The sequence below is a fragment of the Antennarius striatus genome, chromosome 7, assembly GCF_040054535.1.
Source record: "Antennarius striatus isolate MH-2024 chromosome 7, ASM4005453v1, whole genome shotgun sequence".
NCBI lineage: Eukaryota > Metazoa > Chordata > Actinopteri > Lophiiformes > Antennariidae > Antennarius > Antennarius striatus.
Genome location: NC_090782.1, coordinates 12,536,087 through 12,552,728, shown reverse-complemented (window position 1 = coordinate 12,552,728; position 16,642 = coordinate 12,536,087). Strand labels below are relative to the sequence as shown.

General features: G+C 43.1%; 1 protein-coding gene across 1 annotated transcript in view; it reads left to right on the top strand.

Moving 5' to 3' along the window:
• The first annotated feature begins 216 nt into the window (after positions 1-216).
• The window catches only part of crocc2 (ciliary rootlet coiled-coil, rootletin family member 2), a 30,863-nt gene continuing 14,437 nt past the window's right edge, over positions 217-16,642 (top strand). Inside the window, exons 1-16 of the mRNA XM_068319656.1 lie at positions 217-415; positions 1,894-2,047; positions 2,160-2,275; positions 9,837-10,004; positions 10,100-10,183; positions 10,846-10,949; positions 11,880-12,024; positions 12,455-12,561; positions 13,107-13,313; positions 14,038-14,134; positions 14,321-14,410; positions 14,492-14,626; positions 14,950-15,149; positions 15,565-15,747; positions 16,159-16,303; positions 16,434-16,580. Of these exons, the coding sequence (XP_068175757.1) occupies positions 359-415; positions 1,894-2,047; positions 2,160-2,275; positions 9,837-10,004; positions 10,100-10,183; positions 10,846-10,949; positions 11,880-12,024; positions 12,455-12,561; positions 13,107-13,313; positions 14,038-14,134; positions 14,321-14,410; positions 14,492-14,626; positions 14,950-15,149; positions 15,565-15,747; positions 16,159-16,303; positions 16,434-16,580 (2,139 nt within the window). The 5' untranslated portion in view covers positions 217-358. The remainder of the gene's footprint in view (positions 416-1,893; positions 2,048-2,159; positions 2,276-9,836; positions 10,005-10,099; positions 10,184-10,845; positions 10,950-11,879; positions 12,025-12,454; positions 12,562-13,106; positions 13,314-14,037; positions 14,135-14,320; positions 14,411-14,491; positions 14,627-14,949; positions 15,150-15,564; positions 15,748-16,158; positions 16,304-16,433; positions 16,581-16,642) is intronic.

The following is a 16,642-nucleotide window of genomic DNA, read 5'->3' as shown; positions in this document are numbered from 1 at the left end:
TCTTTCTGAGCTGCCACGGTAACGCGCAAGCCAGCATTGTATCTCTATGGCAACGACCCGGAAGCGCGTGGTCGCCTTGGTAACAGTGTGACCGGAGTGAAGCCGCCCTCCAAGATTATCTGCTTAGAAGTTTTATCGGTGGCATTTTTCAGCTGTTTTTTCTTTATACGGTACCGATGCGGTTCGTGAATTTGATTCCCATTCCATGAAGTTAATCTCTGGTCTGGGTTTGGGTTCTTTTTGGGTCGACATTTAACTTTTCTTTAACTTTTGTCAGAATTCATTAATTGCATCATTATTAGCAGCTTAATTTATTAGCAAGCTAGCGACGAGCCGTGAGTGTCTCGTCCGTCCTGTGATGAGTTCTCAGCGGGCTCAGGACGCAGACTCACCCGGACTGGAGGCTGTGATTCAGGTTGGTACCAAATACAACAACAAACACAACAACACAACACGAGTGTTTTCTACTACTATAAAAAAGGCTTTAAGTCTCATAGGCTTCCCTTTCATAATATCAATAATCTAAAGAATATGATCAGAGATGGTCGCATTCCATTACTCCCTGGATTTCTATGGTACGTGAACGCACCTTCATGGTTACTCTTACTTTGATTTGCTAATGTCAGCAGAAACACCTGCAACAAGGCAGGAAACTGGTGGATGTAATGACGTCATCGAGCACCTATAAAAACAAATGCTCAGCATCCCTTGCATTTGATTTCACAGAAAATAAATTTAATTTGGTTGACTGTTGTTGCATATCTGCTTTATTTAAAAGGTCAACATAAAATGAATAAAATCCATCAGGTTCACGAATCCTCACTGAGATCCCAAATACAGAATGAGCCCAAATCCAACTTTTAACCATCAGGAAAGGCTTCCCTTCACCATTTTGGTTGTTGTGTGTAGATTTTCTAACATAAAACAGATCGAGAGGTATGCACAGGTGAATATCCTGCTCCACACTTTCATCAAGGAAGACGATGGTAATGAACACTAGAGAAAAAACAACAACTGAGGGCAGCCAGTCTGAAATTTACTTAACAATTATAGTTCAATGTATGCTCCTTTTTTTGCTATAGTTATAACTTCTCTTCATAGTTTAAGCCATAATACTGTAATAGATCAAAGTGTTAATTCATTTTCCTCCACTATCCGCCGCAGTGGGTCACGGGGAGCTGGAGCCTATCCCTGTTGGCATAGAGCGTGAGGCGGGGGTTACTCCAGGCACGACGCCAGTGCGCCATGGAGCCACACACAAAGACAGACAACCACGCACACACACACTCACTCCTATGGGCAACTTGGGGCCAATTAACCTGAAGCACACGTTTTTGGAGGTGGGACTAAGCTGTAGAACCCGGAGAGAACCCACGCAGACACGGGGAAAACATGTGAACTCTGCACACAGCGGGATTCGAAGCCAGACCCGCCGTGTTGTGTAGTGACAGACCTACCCACTGCGCCACCGTGCCCCCCAGATCAAAGTGTCATACAGTTTTTATTAATATTTACCAGATTTTGCAAAGTAACCAGAATCTAAAGATTTGAAATAAATACAGTGGACTAAAAAAGAGGTCACAAAGAATAGAAAGAAAGAAAAAAAGAAATGCACTTTAATAATCCCCTTGGAGAAATGATCTTTTCACTCTTACTACATATTAAACATGCTTATATATGTGTATACAGGCCTTGAACCAGTGACCTTCTGGTCCCCAGTCCAAGACCTAGTGGACTGAGCTACTGCCATTCAGTTGGCAGTAGCTCATGAGCTGAAGTTGCAGATGAATGGAAAACATGAACTCAGGAACAAGTACTATAAAACTGTCCAGAAGTACAGATGTCTAAGATGTGTATTTAGTGTCTCTTCTGTTGTGTGCCTGACTGATGTAGAAGTTGGAGGAGTCCCTGCTTCACTCTGATGGCAGCTCAGGTGAGAGATCTCTGACACTTCTAGGTAATGGACAGGAGTCTGGCGTCACACCTACACTCGTCTCCACCCACATCCGACAGATCATCACCCGCAACCTGGCAGAGCAGGCGGCCGGTAGGGAAGACACCTTTGATTGAAATGATTTTTTTTAAATCAGTCTCACACGATGTTAGTGATCGTTACACCGCATGAGGAGGATTAACACTCACTTGTTCTCTTCTCCCAGCTGGCAGCTCACAGGCCAACGAGTTGGAAGAGAGCAGGACCCTGAGGGAGAAGCTGCCTCCCAGCCAGATGGACTCCGACCAGCCACCGGCCAAACACACCAGCCTCACAGAAAGGGTAGGAGTTACACAGGGCAGCATGTGTCTCAGGTCAGGGTCAGCTATACAGCATAGCAGACATTTTTAACATTCATTCTGACTCTATTATGAAGATGAAATATTTGTTCTATATCTAAAAGTGGTATAAATTATCAAAAATTCACTAAATGGGGCAGACACAGGTCCTGCCATCTGGGTTAGTACATCTGATGCACTTCATAGCACCCTGACTAGAGCCATGTCACATGTTTAATCACAACACACCTCATCAAACAGTATCTGTGTGAACAGTTTTCACATAGAGAGTTGATCTTTCACCAGCTTGGCAGACCCACACTGTGCTGGCAGACATTGTTTGTCATGTCAGATGTTAATGCTCCTCTTACAGGACTTGGAGTATGGAAATCTGTCAATGGTAAAGTTGTGCAGTTTTGTTTGGAGATGAGATCAAGAAGGTCAGCCACACTAGAGCATTGACAGCAGAAAGCTCCATGCGTTTGAAATGGAATACGGTCCCAGTAAACATCAGTGCAGCACCACTCTTTCCAGCAGGGAAAGCCTTCTGGGGTTCAACAAACAAACATTGTGGGAAGGTTGAGGCAGCTTTACATGTACTGTAGTGAAAACTGAGCTGGAAAAATACATGTACAGACTCAGGATTAAATTAATGTGACTTGGCACAAGCACATATTTTATGTCATACATTTTTCTTTAATTACCTGCTGCAGGATTAAAATTTATATTTTACAGAAAGTACTCTTTGAGCATGCATTGTGTGTGTGTGTGTGTGTGTGTGTGTGTGTGTGTGTGTGTGTGTGTGTGTGTGTGTGTGTGTGTGTGTGTGTGTGTGTGTGTGTGTTATTGCATGCGTGTGTGTGCATGTGTTTGTAAGTGTAAATAAGAAAGAGGTGGGGGCTCCATGAAGGCTTTCCTTGTGGTTTGTTCAGGTAGACTCAGACCCCCCTGCGCTCATGAGGACCGGCGTCTCCTTCATTGCCCCTCCATGTAGTCGCTTCTGTTTCAGGTGGGGGTGGGGAGGTGGGGGATTGTGAAGGTCACTGGCCTCCTCCCTGGAGACGGTCAAAGAAAAAGCTCATTTTTCATGGTGCACAAAGCAGCCATTTGTGATAACACTGCCCTCATTCTATTACTCAAGTCTAATGAACTCCTACCGCTCGCTCTGCAGTTGGAGCTTATTTTAAACCAAGGCTATAAATATAACTTCATTAGCTTGACATATATATATATATATATATATATATATATATATATATATATATATATATATATATATATATATATATATATATATATACTGTACTGTACTGTATATCCAATCCAATCTTTTTATTTGTTAAGCACTTTACAACAACCACAGTCTACCAAAGTGCTGTACAGACGAATAAAAAAAAAGTGCATATATATACAGTATATGTACTGTATATATACTGTATACTGTATACATACACACACGCATACACACACACAGCATATTAATTTTGTTGTTATTTTTAGATATGTGAAAAGGCCCCAAACAGAAGAAACCAGCTTGTGTTGTTTATGTTTGAGGCTCACACCACTGAGGAACAGTTTTAGAGTGTGGAGGGTCAGCACCGACCATTTTTTCTCCTACAGCAGTTGGAGCTGTTCGCTCAGTGGATGTTTTCCCAGCAGCGTCTCACAAGTCAACAAGGTCATTATTAGACTCCTGTGGTGACTTGTCTGCTCTGATGAAAGCTCCCGTCTCCTGACTGTTTTTACCTGCAGCTTTGATTAGACACTCTCAGCACTGATGTGATGCTGATGTGGCACGCTAATGAATGCTAGATATACTGCCTTAGCTGTGAGCTAACATCAAGGCCTACAGTCCTACTGGAGGATCTGTCTCCCTCAATGTTTACTGCCAGACTGACCGTATCAGACGAACAGTATAATCCATGCACCGTCATTATAATGACACGGTTACACACAGATATTATTATTATCATCCACTGGCATTACGTTGAATCATGTGATGGTAATGTCATATTCAGTTGCAGACATAAATATTTCCAAACACACTGTTGGTAAATGCTTGTCAAAGTATTATAAACTTTAAAACAAAGACAGGACTCACTATCCCTTTCATTACAATACAACATTGAAAAGGGAAAAAAAAAGAGAAAACTGATAAGCTGATCAATCAGTTTTAGAGTTTAAGTAATTGATATCTTTTTTGACCCCCACTAATTTAACCTAGTTGGTGGAAGCTTTGTGTTTACAGATGCTTTTCTACACTTATATTTTCATAGGCATCAGATTTACGTTCATCCAGGGCCACATCCACACCTAAGTATCGTTGGACTATGTGATTAGATCCACTCTGACTGTGTTAGAGTGGATGCATTTTAGAAAAGCTTTATATTATTTGCTCTGAATGCTAAACTACATCAGAAATAATATGTTGAATACATCGTTTCAAAAATATTACTCCATTTCTAAAAAAAGTGATTTGTTCAGGAGCTTCACTAATATATTTTCTAAAATGAACCATCTCTGCTCTGTGTTTAGTGTCAAGTTGTAGCAATACATTGTAATCTGCTGAAACCATCACTGCATTGTTATACAGAAGATCTGAACTCAAAGTATAGACGTGCATTTATATCTCTTATTAAATTAACAAACATCAACTTTTTCCTCAGTAATTTTGTGTGGTGCAAATATTTGCATTGCTAGTTGCAAACTCTTGGCTGTGGAGAGCTTGTTCAGAACTGTTGGTGCACAAACACCAAAATCAAATACACTCTGTGATGTGTGTTTTGTGGACACTGTATCCACATTGCAGCATAAAATTAAACTACATACATTTTATTCTTTCCAAACTCACAGGAGCAGATAAGAGAAGCTTTTTATTAACAGTTTGAAACAAAGGCTTTAGCCGTATTCCGGGAAGATGATGTTATGCAGGCCCATCAACAGAGGAGAAACACATTTTCATCCCAATCCTTAGTATTTCTTTATTCCATTATTTATTTACTTATGAATTTATTTCCCCTATTATCCCCTAACCTTGTTTTAGTGTCTTTGACCTGATAGAGAGCTGGCCTCTGCGTCTCTGTGATCTCTACTGACCCAGAAATGACACCTGGACCAGGACAACTGTTGACCCGGTTTACCTCAGGAGGTTGAAGAACATTGTCAGAGTGAATTCTGCAGCCTGTGTGTTGTTTCTGGAGCCCAGCCAGTATGTCTGTTCTCAGCCATACACAATCCATACCCGATCAGCTCGACACTTAGCGAGTGGCTGCAGGATAAGACATCGCTGCACTCAGTCGGATAAAGATAAACTCTCGCTGAATGATTTCTGACACCAACTGCCATTTGCCTGTGCCCTCTGAAACGCTGCATTCCCTTGATGTCGACATGAGAACCATGTCAAACATAGTTGGAGCAGATAAAGTGTGTTTTAGGGGTTGTGTTACTGTCCCCTTTCACCCTGCTACCATCCTCTGTTTCTAGTTTGTTTTTCCTGCTGGCAGAGACCCATTCCTTCAGGCTGCATATTATATGGAGCACTGCCAAAAAAACTACCACTATCATTTAGGAATAAAATTAATTGCCTTCCCCAGAGAAAACAGGGTTGAAAGTCCATATCTGCGCTGAACTTCTTGATGTAAATAATCCATTAAACCTTTTCCACATCTGACATTAAGCTGCTCACGTTACCCCACTTTAAAGTCCGACTTTCAGCTCCCTTTCAGCTCTTTTTCACATGTCAGGAATGCCTGTCAGATGTGATGTCTTCCACTGACTGAGTGGGTTATATGTGTGATGGTTTTGTGAAGTATTGTCCTTGCTGAGGGGTAGGGTGGGGAAGGGTTGGGGGCATAGTGTTAATTTTTGTGAGACTGACCACATGCTTGTAAGTACAGAGCATGTATTATTAGTGCGGCTGTATTTTCACAGGTAATTCGTGTGCCATTGCAGCAGCTGTCCCCACAACTGAGAAGTTCACTCCATGGTAACACACTCACAGCAGTCCCCCCCATCCCACTTCCACTCTCCCTGTTTGTTGTTCCACATTGTGTAATTACTGTCAGTGATGATACATAAACAGCTTTCACAATCAGCTGGGGCTCTTTCACAGAGTCAGCACTTGGGGCTAATGGGAGGGTGGGTGGGTTATGTTGTTGAAGTAGGATAGTAAGTTTTTTGGGCAGCTTGGGGGCGATGGACATCCGCTCCAGCTGTGTTTAGGAATCTGACAGATAGTGCACTCCATTAATTCCCTTTATTAAGCCTCTGGGTCCACGCCAAGCCAGGGAAAACGCTTGCAGCTGTAACCCTTCACATCCTGGCTGGACTCTGCAGTCACGGCCACATCTGAGCAATCCTGAGTCTGAGATAAAAGACATTGCTGTAAGGTGAACAGGTACGGGTCCAGCAGCTGAAACGTCAGCTAAGCTGCTTCGTTATTAATGTTTAGATCAGTGCAGAAGAAAATTGCACTCATAACTAGGTAACTGAAATGGATTGGATTTTGATCGACCACATGAGCAAGGCAGCAAGTTTTGGCCCAAACACCAAAGCCTTCACAAGGGCCTTGAAATTGATTCTTTTTTTGGCAGATAAATCAAAGCAAGATTATCCCTTTATGTTGTTTGAAATATTTATCAAAAGAGACAATACAAGGAGTGGCACAAATCATAAATATCAAAAAATATAAAAAAAACTAATTCAAAGCACATTTTAAAGGGCTGAAAAGTCTCTCACTTTGGAAACATAAGCGGGACTCAAGAAACTGATACTAGGGAATTTTTTTAAAAAAAGGAAAGCAACCATAGTAACCATATGGAGGTATTAAAACCATTGCGAGAAAATTGTTTTTTTATGAATTACATCTTGAGTTTTATTGAAAAAAATGGCAGTAGGTGACCTCAAAGAGTCAGACTACATTGGGATAGTCTTTTCCAACTTTCGGGGCCCTGGGAGTCTGCTCCTCAGTGATTGTACACTGAGGCAGATCGTAAATAGAAACGTGTTCACCAAGCACACTTCAGGGCCCCCAGTAAACCAGGTAAGCCCCTGAGCTGGGGCAGATGTAGGCTGGATTAGTCTCGTCCCTCTTTTGTCTCTTTACATTCATCAATGGATGGCTGTTGGTGAAGAATAACGAGTTCAAACTCATGAGGGTGCTAAGGCTGAATAATGCACACAGAGCAGGAAGGTAAACGGTGGAGTAGGTGAGTTTAGTGAAAGTCTCCACAACATACCGTTCGTGGTGCTCTCCTGGGAGCTTCTTGCATGGAGCATGGATAATCCAGAGCAGCCCGTGGCCTCCTGTTTTACAGCTGACTGGAGAGAAACAATAAAAAAAAAAAATCATCCCCACTGTGGTGTACAGCAGGGGCGAGGCGCTGGCAAGAAGCCCACACACAGCAGCTATGTATGTATGGGTGAGCAACCCTCCTCTCCCAGGCTGGGTGGGGACCTGCAGAAGTTGTCAGGTTCACCTGGTCACTGAGTGCACAGTTGAGGGGGGGGGGGGGGTACAGCTGTTACAGCTGCTGGTGAGCTGAACTGAAAATGTGACATAGGGCCTGTTAATCTACTGTATGTCACACTATTTGTGGAGGCTGATGCACATATTTTTCATTATATACACAAGATGCTCTTTTAACTGAACTCAGTTCAATCAATTAGAGCCACAAACATTAATATTAAGTTAATATTAAAATGCTTTTGAAACTTGGTTACTAGCATCTTTCTTCACCAGCTCCTGGGATAACGGCTTGTCTTTGTTGGTGTATTGCCAAGTTCTTTGTGAAGTATTGTGGGAAAACATTGACAAGCCTGCATGTTCATGTGCATCTTCATACAGAAGGTGATGCACACCGAAGAACTCACTGAAATATTTCTCATTGTGCTAGCAGCGTTCACAACAAACTGTTGAAGTGCAGTATCAACTCACTTGTTTTGTATCCTCTATTATCACCTCATCAACTAAGTTTGTATTTGTATTTACTAGTTGAATTAGTTTATTGCTTATTTGCAGCAAAATGTACTGTATTGACTCTACATCCTTATCTTTTTGGTGACATCTATGTGGACACAACTGTGGTTATTGTACTTCTAAGTATGTTCTCATGACGGGGAGATTGGTCGAGTTTCGCTGCATTTTATATCTTTATACACTGAGGCAATAATATAACGTCTGGTCGGTCCCTTAAAGTAGCAGCAGCATCATAGACCTCAATCAGGCTCCAGATGGAGATTACTCTCACGTGCTGTAATTAACCTTATGTGCTGTGGTCATGTATTCAAGGTTTATTTATAAAGAGCATGCTAGTTCGTAAGTCAGTGTTATTGTTCTGGCAATGCCAAAATACTTGAAAAGATGCATAATCACTAATGCTTCACACACAGATGTTTCCAGGAGTCACTTTAAACACAGCTGCTGCAGCTTTGTATGTTTTAAACACTCCTCCCATGTTGTTCTTCCCTTCTCAGTCCCTAAAGTTGTCACCTCAACAACGGGCAGTAAAAGAAGCTTTTGTGCTGCCCGTGTCCTATGAGGAGAAAAACACCAATAACACAGAGCCAAGACGATGATGGCCGTTTGCGACGTTTGTAGTATAAAATTCTGAAAGGAGCACTTGAAAATGTGTTAATAATGGTGGCAAAGTGGCCGGGTTCAGTGTTGAACAGTGAGACTATTGTCTCAGTTCTTTTGGATCCTGCTGGAGAGATTAAGCACCCAGAGAAGAGATGAGGTACAGAGGAGAGGTGGGAGGGAAGGAGTGGGTCGCAGAGTTGATTTGAGGGCTTGGATGGTGGTTTGGAGTGGGTTGCATTGAAGGGGCTCCCTCACTCTCGCTCTCCTACTCTCTTTTTAAATGAGGAGGCTGCATGGGCAGTTGAAGGCACGCAGCATGTTGCAGTGCTCTGGGGCCATGTGGTTTGTATTAGTGAGGACAGGGTGTCTGGCACCAGCGTAGAGAGTGGGTGGTGCAGGGGGAGTTTAGGTTGTGTGAGGTTGAGAGGTTACAGGACATTTGGATCTCAGATACTGGAGAGTATTTGAGATTCTACTAGACCAGTGCAAATACTGCTTGGACAAATACAGCCATCAAACATAAACTCCGGTATGCATACATATTATACCGGGAAACTAGATGGTCTTCCATTGAGTTGAGGCGCACGATTGTGCTGAATGTACCCCCGTCGCCTCTGGATCGATCTAGTCAATCAATGGTTTACCATTAAGGAACTATTTGCAAAGTTGATATGATCATTATTGGTGTTATGAGAAGATATGAACTCAGTCATTTCCACTCAAGATGACTTGTTTTATGTTAGCTTTGACATGTATATGCAGGGATAGTCCATGTTCAGAATTTAAAGAAAGTCATCATGCCTGAACTTTTTATTTTTTCAGAAGCACGTCTATATAATGTAAAGTTATAGCTCAAAAGGCCTACACCACCCCTCCGTGTCCCAATGACAGTAAAGCAGAGCACAGGAAGCTTTGAGATACATATGATAATATGTGTAAACCTCATTTCCAAACTGAAAAAGCTACCCTGGTGCTCCTCCATCAGCTGGATCAGATGCTGATTCTGTCATCAGCAGTGGACTCTGACCAGGACAGCACATTACTAGGATCCCTGCATTCACACAACCAGGAGAGAGCTTATCTGCAAAAGCTGCAGGTATACCAGGAGGCCCAGCAGCGACAGGCCCAACTCGTTCACAAGCTCCAGAACAAGGTGACAAATGGATCTCACTACTCATTAACTATGCATAACAAAAAGAAACAAAAGACTTTTCTTAGGTTTTCAACATGACTCTTGTTTTGCATAAGGTTCTTCAGTATAAGAAGAGATGTGGGGAACTAGAAGAGCAGGTGCTGGGGAAGACTTCAGAGTCTGAGAAGATGAGGCTGTTGGTAAGCATCTGGAACCGACCGACCTGTCGGGGTCTCCAGTCCAGGCCTCAGCTGTCACTGCCTGCTCCATTAAACTCTTCCCATGTTACTGCATCAGGCATTTGAAACAGAAATGAAGTGCTAATAATAGATTCCTTCGCCTAGCAAATACTTGTGCAGAATATTAAAATGAATCTTGATCATAATTACTGTCAATAGAAATAGTTAAATATCTAGAAAAAAATAATATTGGTGTTAAAGTCACATGAAAGCATGTGCTTTTGTTTAACTTGTTAAAATCAAGTGAGGCCTTCAAACTATAAACCATTATATCGCCATATAACAATTTTATTGCAACACAGAGCTGTCCTTAGTGCTCATTTGTTTATTAATGGTTGTTTATGCAAGCAATGAAAGGCATTTTAACGACCGGTAAAATATTTCTGCAGAACCCAAGTATTTTACATGTCATGAACATGATCTGTGACTTTATTGAAATGTATCTAATTCCTCCAAATATTATTTTTGGCTGAGTGGTTTCTACAGCGCTTTTGAGTTAGCATATTTACGCTATAATTATCTTGGTGTAACTGCTAATTTCCTCATGGTAGCATGTACTGAATGGTTATCAGAATGCCAGCAGTAGTAGTGGTGGTGTGTTTTGTGTGTCTGTGTGTGTTCAGCTGCAGGCCAACATGGACACAGCCCAGCGTCAGCAGCGAACCGAGCAGGATCTCAACATGGCCATCCAGAAGACGTCTGCTCTGTTGGAAGAAGAGCAGAAGAGGTGACTGATAGGCTGAGGGAAACAAGACCAGCTGCACTCATCAGTGGTGGTGTTAGGAAAAGTGCACAACGTTTGGAATCCACAGAAATCAACCTACAACAGCAGGGCGTCACAATTGGACGCAGACCTGAGCAGTAAATTCATGAATAAGCCTTTTAGAGGAGCAGAAAGTGAGTTGAAATATTTCTGTGAAATGTATGGATATTCCCAGCAGTTCCTTTAGCTTTGCTGCCGTATTTTTTTTTTCTTTTTCTCTGCTGGTGCTGCAGAGAGAAGGCAGAACATGCCCTTGGCAGATAATCTCAGCATCCAATTTGTCACAGAAAATTAGTGGCACTAGGTTGGCTCTCTTCTCCCAAAGCATTTTAACGATGCTTCACGTTAGGTACGGGCCAACCTCCGCAGCTGAAGCCAGATTTTAATGCCCTGTGATTTATTCAGTTATGGAACTTTATTTGAAATGCACTCAATCACTTTTTAATGCGAACGTAATGCAGAGATTAAGTCTCTAACCATGACTTATATGTTTTAACTTATATTACTGGAACCCTTTTCACAATGCCCTTTAAAACATGACATCATTCCATACATGTAAACAACCGCTTTTGGCCTCCCGTCAGACAGATAACCAAACATAGCAATGAAGCATGCTTTCCTGTTACAGGGTGTGTGTTTAGTGTCCAAATGATGTAAACATTTTTGTCAGTGACTATACAAGCAAATTTGATTGAAATTAAATAAGTTGACGCAGATGTTTTGAAACTGTCACAAATGCTGGACCTGTGGATTTGGCTGGCACGGGTGGATCTGCTGGCTGACATGCCAGCTATAAGAGTGACAGCGTCTCGGTGCTGTGGAGAGGTTACAGGAAGACAGTTGTTTATCACGTGTGAAGTGCCAGATGGTCTGTCAACATCTCGCTCCTTCCAGGTGTGCCAGCCTCAGCCAAGTCAACGCCGTGTTGCGGGAACAACTGGAGCAGGCGGGTGTGGTCAACCACGGGCTGACAGAGAGCCTGTGGAAGGCTCGCGAAGACGCTGAGTTGTGTGACGCTCGCTTACGCACAGAGCAAGAGGTGAGAAAAACCGCAAAAATGAACTGCTTGGGTGAGAAAAGCAACAGGGAGAGTTTATCCCTTCCTGCGCAGAGATTGTGCAATTAAACTCCCGTTGAGTTCACATGGGGTAGGAATTCCATTCATGGCCAGTTCTGTAAATTCACGCTCATTCCCTGTTCGTTTCTCTGCTATGATTTTTGAGTTGTTGTTTCCTGTGAAAACATTCCAGTTGCTGAGGGGGAGGAAACTTTTGTGCAAACATTCTGGCCTTCGTGCTGTAAATGGATTACATTTGTTGATTTAAGGAAATCCAATTATTTGTATGTGTGCCAGTGTGTCAGTGTCCAGGAGTTCCAGTTTTGCATCTGTTTGGGATCACAATAAAATGAGAGGTGGCATCATCCGCTGTAAGCAGTCACCCACCCTTGTTGCCTGCTTCTCTCTGCAGACGTGTGCCTCCCGGCTTATTCGTGAACAGGCTCGTGTCAGAGCGTTGTGGCGCCAGGCTGCTTCCCTGCGGAGCGCTTTCACCCAGCTTAGGACTTTCACTGACAGGTGAGCGTGGCCCGCTGCCAGAATCCCTCCAGCTATTCAAGATTCCACAGGAACCCCAGCCTCTCTTGTGTCTCACATTCACAAATGCAACCACAATCCATCTCTCAGCTGAGGTTCAAAGAGGGGAAGGTCAACCAGGTCAGTAGTCTCCCCTCTCATTGTTTCCTCGCTGGGGCTGCAGATGGCTGAAGGTGCCTCAACTCACTGTTGAATTCATCCATCAGGGCTTAGCTTGAACCCTTTAAGACATGGCTTCTATCATGTTGGACCACTCTGTGCACTTCCTAGCAGTAATTTTCTCTACTTACGATCCCACTGCTCATCGACAGCTGTGATCATGTCAGATGCTGGGCTGCAACTTACACTGAAGTCAGTTCAAAGCCAGCCCTGATCCCAGAGCTTTGCCACCGCAGACATCCATCCTTTCTAAATGCAAACTGACAGCGTATTAGTTGGATTAATCACTTGCTATCATGCGAACTAAAAACAGTTTGTCGTGCTTCCTATACTTTGATAAAATCTGTGAATCATGATTTGTCCAACAGGACTCTGTCTGATATGCGTGGTGAAAGCGTTGCAGCTAGCCAGCAGCTGCATGTTGCCTGCATGAACTTAGAGGCCAAAGTAACACAGGAGAACACTTCTAGCGGTGTGGAGATGTCAGTGGTGGAGAAGCAGCTGAAGGACAAGCTGAGAGAGACCATGCAGCTGCAGGGTCGCTGGGATGCAGAGAAAGTTGAACTGAACTCCAGGTAAAGTCATCTCTAAATCCAGATGGGATCACTTGTTCAGCCAAATGATAGAACACATAGATATAAGCTTTCACACTTTGGTTACTTATCTTCAATTTGGCCCTCAATTTACAATATCTCTCAAAAATCTATACACAACAACCTGTCGTGATTCCCCAGTCATGGGAATCAAGACTGGGGTTTTTGCAGTCATAAATGTTTTTACAAGAAAGTGTAAAATAAGTTCTGACTGCAACAACCCAACATTCTTCAGTTACCTGAGTCATTTAAATCTCAGTGACTGACATGAAAAAAAAATCATCATACTGAAACAGAAAGTGTGCCAGTGTTCTTTGGAGAACAATCTTTGGATCTGTTACAAACATCACGCTCTTCCTCTGATTGAGAACGAAACCATATTTAATCCTTTGAATGGAATCCTAGAACCTCGTTGGAACTTTGATCCTTCTTAGAAGAATCAGGTCTTTAGTACCTTCTCCTGGGTGCTCCTGTCAGAGGAGAGGGACCGTCAGTGGCTTTGTGTTCTGGATCTTGGCTGTCTCTTCATCTCTTGAAAGATCTTTGTTATTCCTGTGATTCAGTGGAGAGAATACGATAGTGTTGAGGATCCAGCAGAGGAGGAGTATATTGTTTCTCACTGGGGCTGCAGCGGAGACTTATTCTCACTGTTAGCATGGATGTCTGTTATTGTTCTTTATCCCTTTACATCCGTGCTTTCCTTTAGGACCTTGGAGCTGGCCGATGCACTGAAGCACCTCCGCAGCCAGAACAGCGAGAAGGACGCCAGCCTCCACGCCATGCAGATCAGTCTGGACAGGATGGTGGGAATCACGACTGGGAGGTGGCAGATAGTTGAGTGGTTGAGGAGGCTAAATAGCATGTAGTCTGGGGCTTAGGCTTGATAAACGCCACAACTTCCTCGTCTAGAGGGCTGCCGTCTGGGGAATGTCAGGCTTATGTGTGCTCTATGTGTTCTGCTTATCTGACCCTGATGGTTTCCTGCACAGGAGACAAGGAAAAGAGAGGATAAAGCAGAGATGGAAATCCTCCATGCAGAGATCCAAGCACTCCAAAAGATTTTATTCCATGTTCACCAGGTCAGATCAAAACAAAGAAGTTAGATCGTGCATTAATAACTTTTTTTCCCCATGCTTCTTCACCATGTCTGTTACCTCTAGTGTGTCTGTAGTGAGGGTGATAGCAGTGGCCCTGAAAGCATCTCCTCCTCATCTCATCTCGGCCGGTCTCCTCTGAAGAACAACACCTTGTTGGCTGTGCAGAGCGCTCTCTACAAGCACCAGAAACAAACTCAGGTTTGTTAAAGTAGCTGGTCTTTTAGTCTCTCTTCATTAAAGAGGTTGTAATATAGTACATGCATTACATATTTACATAGTTATGTTTGTTTCTCAGACTCTTCTCTGTTTTGTAGTTTATTCTTAAACTCCTACATGAATTTGAAAGACATGCAAATGTAGCGATCTAAGAGGAAAAATCATTTACACACTAAAGTTAACCTGTCACGAGTGATCACATGAAAATAAAGCATAATGTCAGGCAGTCCAATGCCAAAAATGTTGATGTGTTTAATATGTTTAACGTAAATACTACAAACTTTACATCCATGCATACACCTTAGGACCTGCGTGGGCGTCTGGACGCTGCCCTGGAACAAGTGGACACACTGCGTGATCACCTGAAGGAGAGGGATGCGCAAAGACGAGAGCTGGAGCAGAAGATTCAGGAAGTAAGGAGGGAGAATGTGGAGGCTAAAAAGGCTTTGGAGGAAAGCCTCAGAGACAGCAGCAGATACCGCTGCTCACTTGAACTCATCTCCAGGTACCTACTGATCCCACAGCTATCCTCTCTTTTGTTGATTGTGTCCTGGCTTCAGTGCTGTACTTCAGTAAGTACAGCTTGGCTGGATATTACACATCATATTTTTTACTGGGTTTTTTGTGGTGTGTGTGAAACTGTCATTTGGACTAAACGTTGTTGAAGAAAATGCAACAGTTAAGATGACGATAGTTGCAGTTTGGGTTTAATGATAACGACTAATTATTGTTATTCTCCTTATCAGAGCATTCAAATGTTTGAAGGCTTCCCAAAAACAGTATTTACGCAACATTAAACAAGGAGTAAAGAGGAAGATTAAGTTATGTGATAATGATGATGTTAGTGGTCACTGAGTCTAATCTTTACATTCTCTCTCTGTTTCTTCTCCTCTGCCCCACTCTGGCTGTATGTCTCACAGTGAGAAGGGCAGCCTGGAGAAGATGACGTCAGGATTACAGCAGGAGGTGGACTCCCAGCTTGCCGAGCTGGAGTCACTGCAGTGCTCATCGCTAGAGCTCCAGAGACAACGAGATCTCCTGAGGCAGCAGAGGGAAGATCTGGAGATGCAGCTGTCACGGCAGCACACGGAGGTCCAGAGAGGGTACAGAAACAACAGGCAGAACCACTGTTACACAACGCACTCCTCATCGCCCGTGATTGTTCTCTAGCTCCATTTGTTTAGCACTCAGATCAGTAACATATGTCATCCTCTGTCCGGTTATGTACCCAGATGACATTTGGATGAAAATGTAAATGATTTACATTGCATTACTGCACTCATGCAAGATTTGAGGGGTTCTTGTGCTTCAAAAAATGTAATTAGCTGAGAATTGGAGCAAGTCATGCGATGCAGCTAAGATTTAACTCCCTAAGTGGCCTTGCCTTTGGCACCAGCATTTCTCCATCTTTCAAAGTGCAGATGGATTATTGTTTAGGGATTTTATTTATAAAATGTCTTTGCCTGTGTGTGTGAGACAAATAAACAGTGTAAAAGAGTCATTTGGTGTTTCAGTGAGAGGAGCCTGGAGGAGCTTGAGGAGAAGAACTCCGATCTGCGTCGGGAACTTGTGACAGTGAAGGAGTCTCTGAGTCAAATCACCCTGCAGAAGGAGGTGTTGGAGGACGATAAGGCCAGCCTCGCTCTGGCTCTCAGCAAGGTCCGCTGCTTTGCCCTGCACCAGGATGCCTGAAGATTTGAATCCTTCAAATATCGATTATTGCGGCACTGAGCCATTAATTGATTGCCACGGTGGCAGTGGCTCAACAATAAAAATATTTCCTCCACAGATGGAGGCCCAGAGTGCTGCCCATGAGTTAGCCTTCACCAAACTGCGGAATCAGGAGGCAATCCAAAAAGATTCTCTGGCCAAAATGGCTGCCCTGAGTGAAGGCCTTGCCAAGGACAAAGTGGAATTAAATCGTATTCTGCTGCAGGTCAGCAGCCTGTAACATGAACTGAAGTCAAACTTAGAAAAAGCAGGAATTATTTTTTTTAA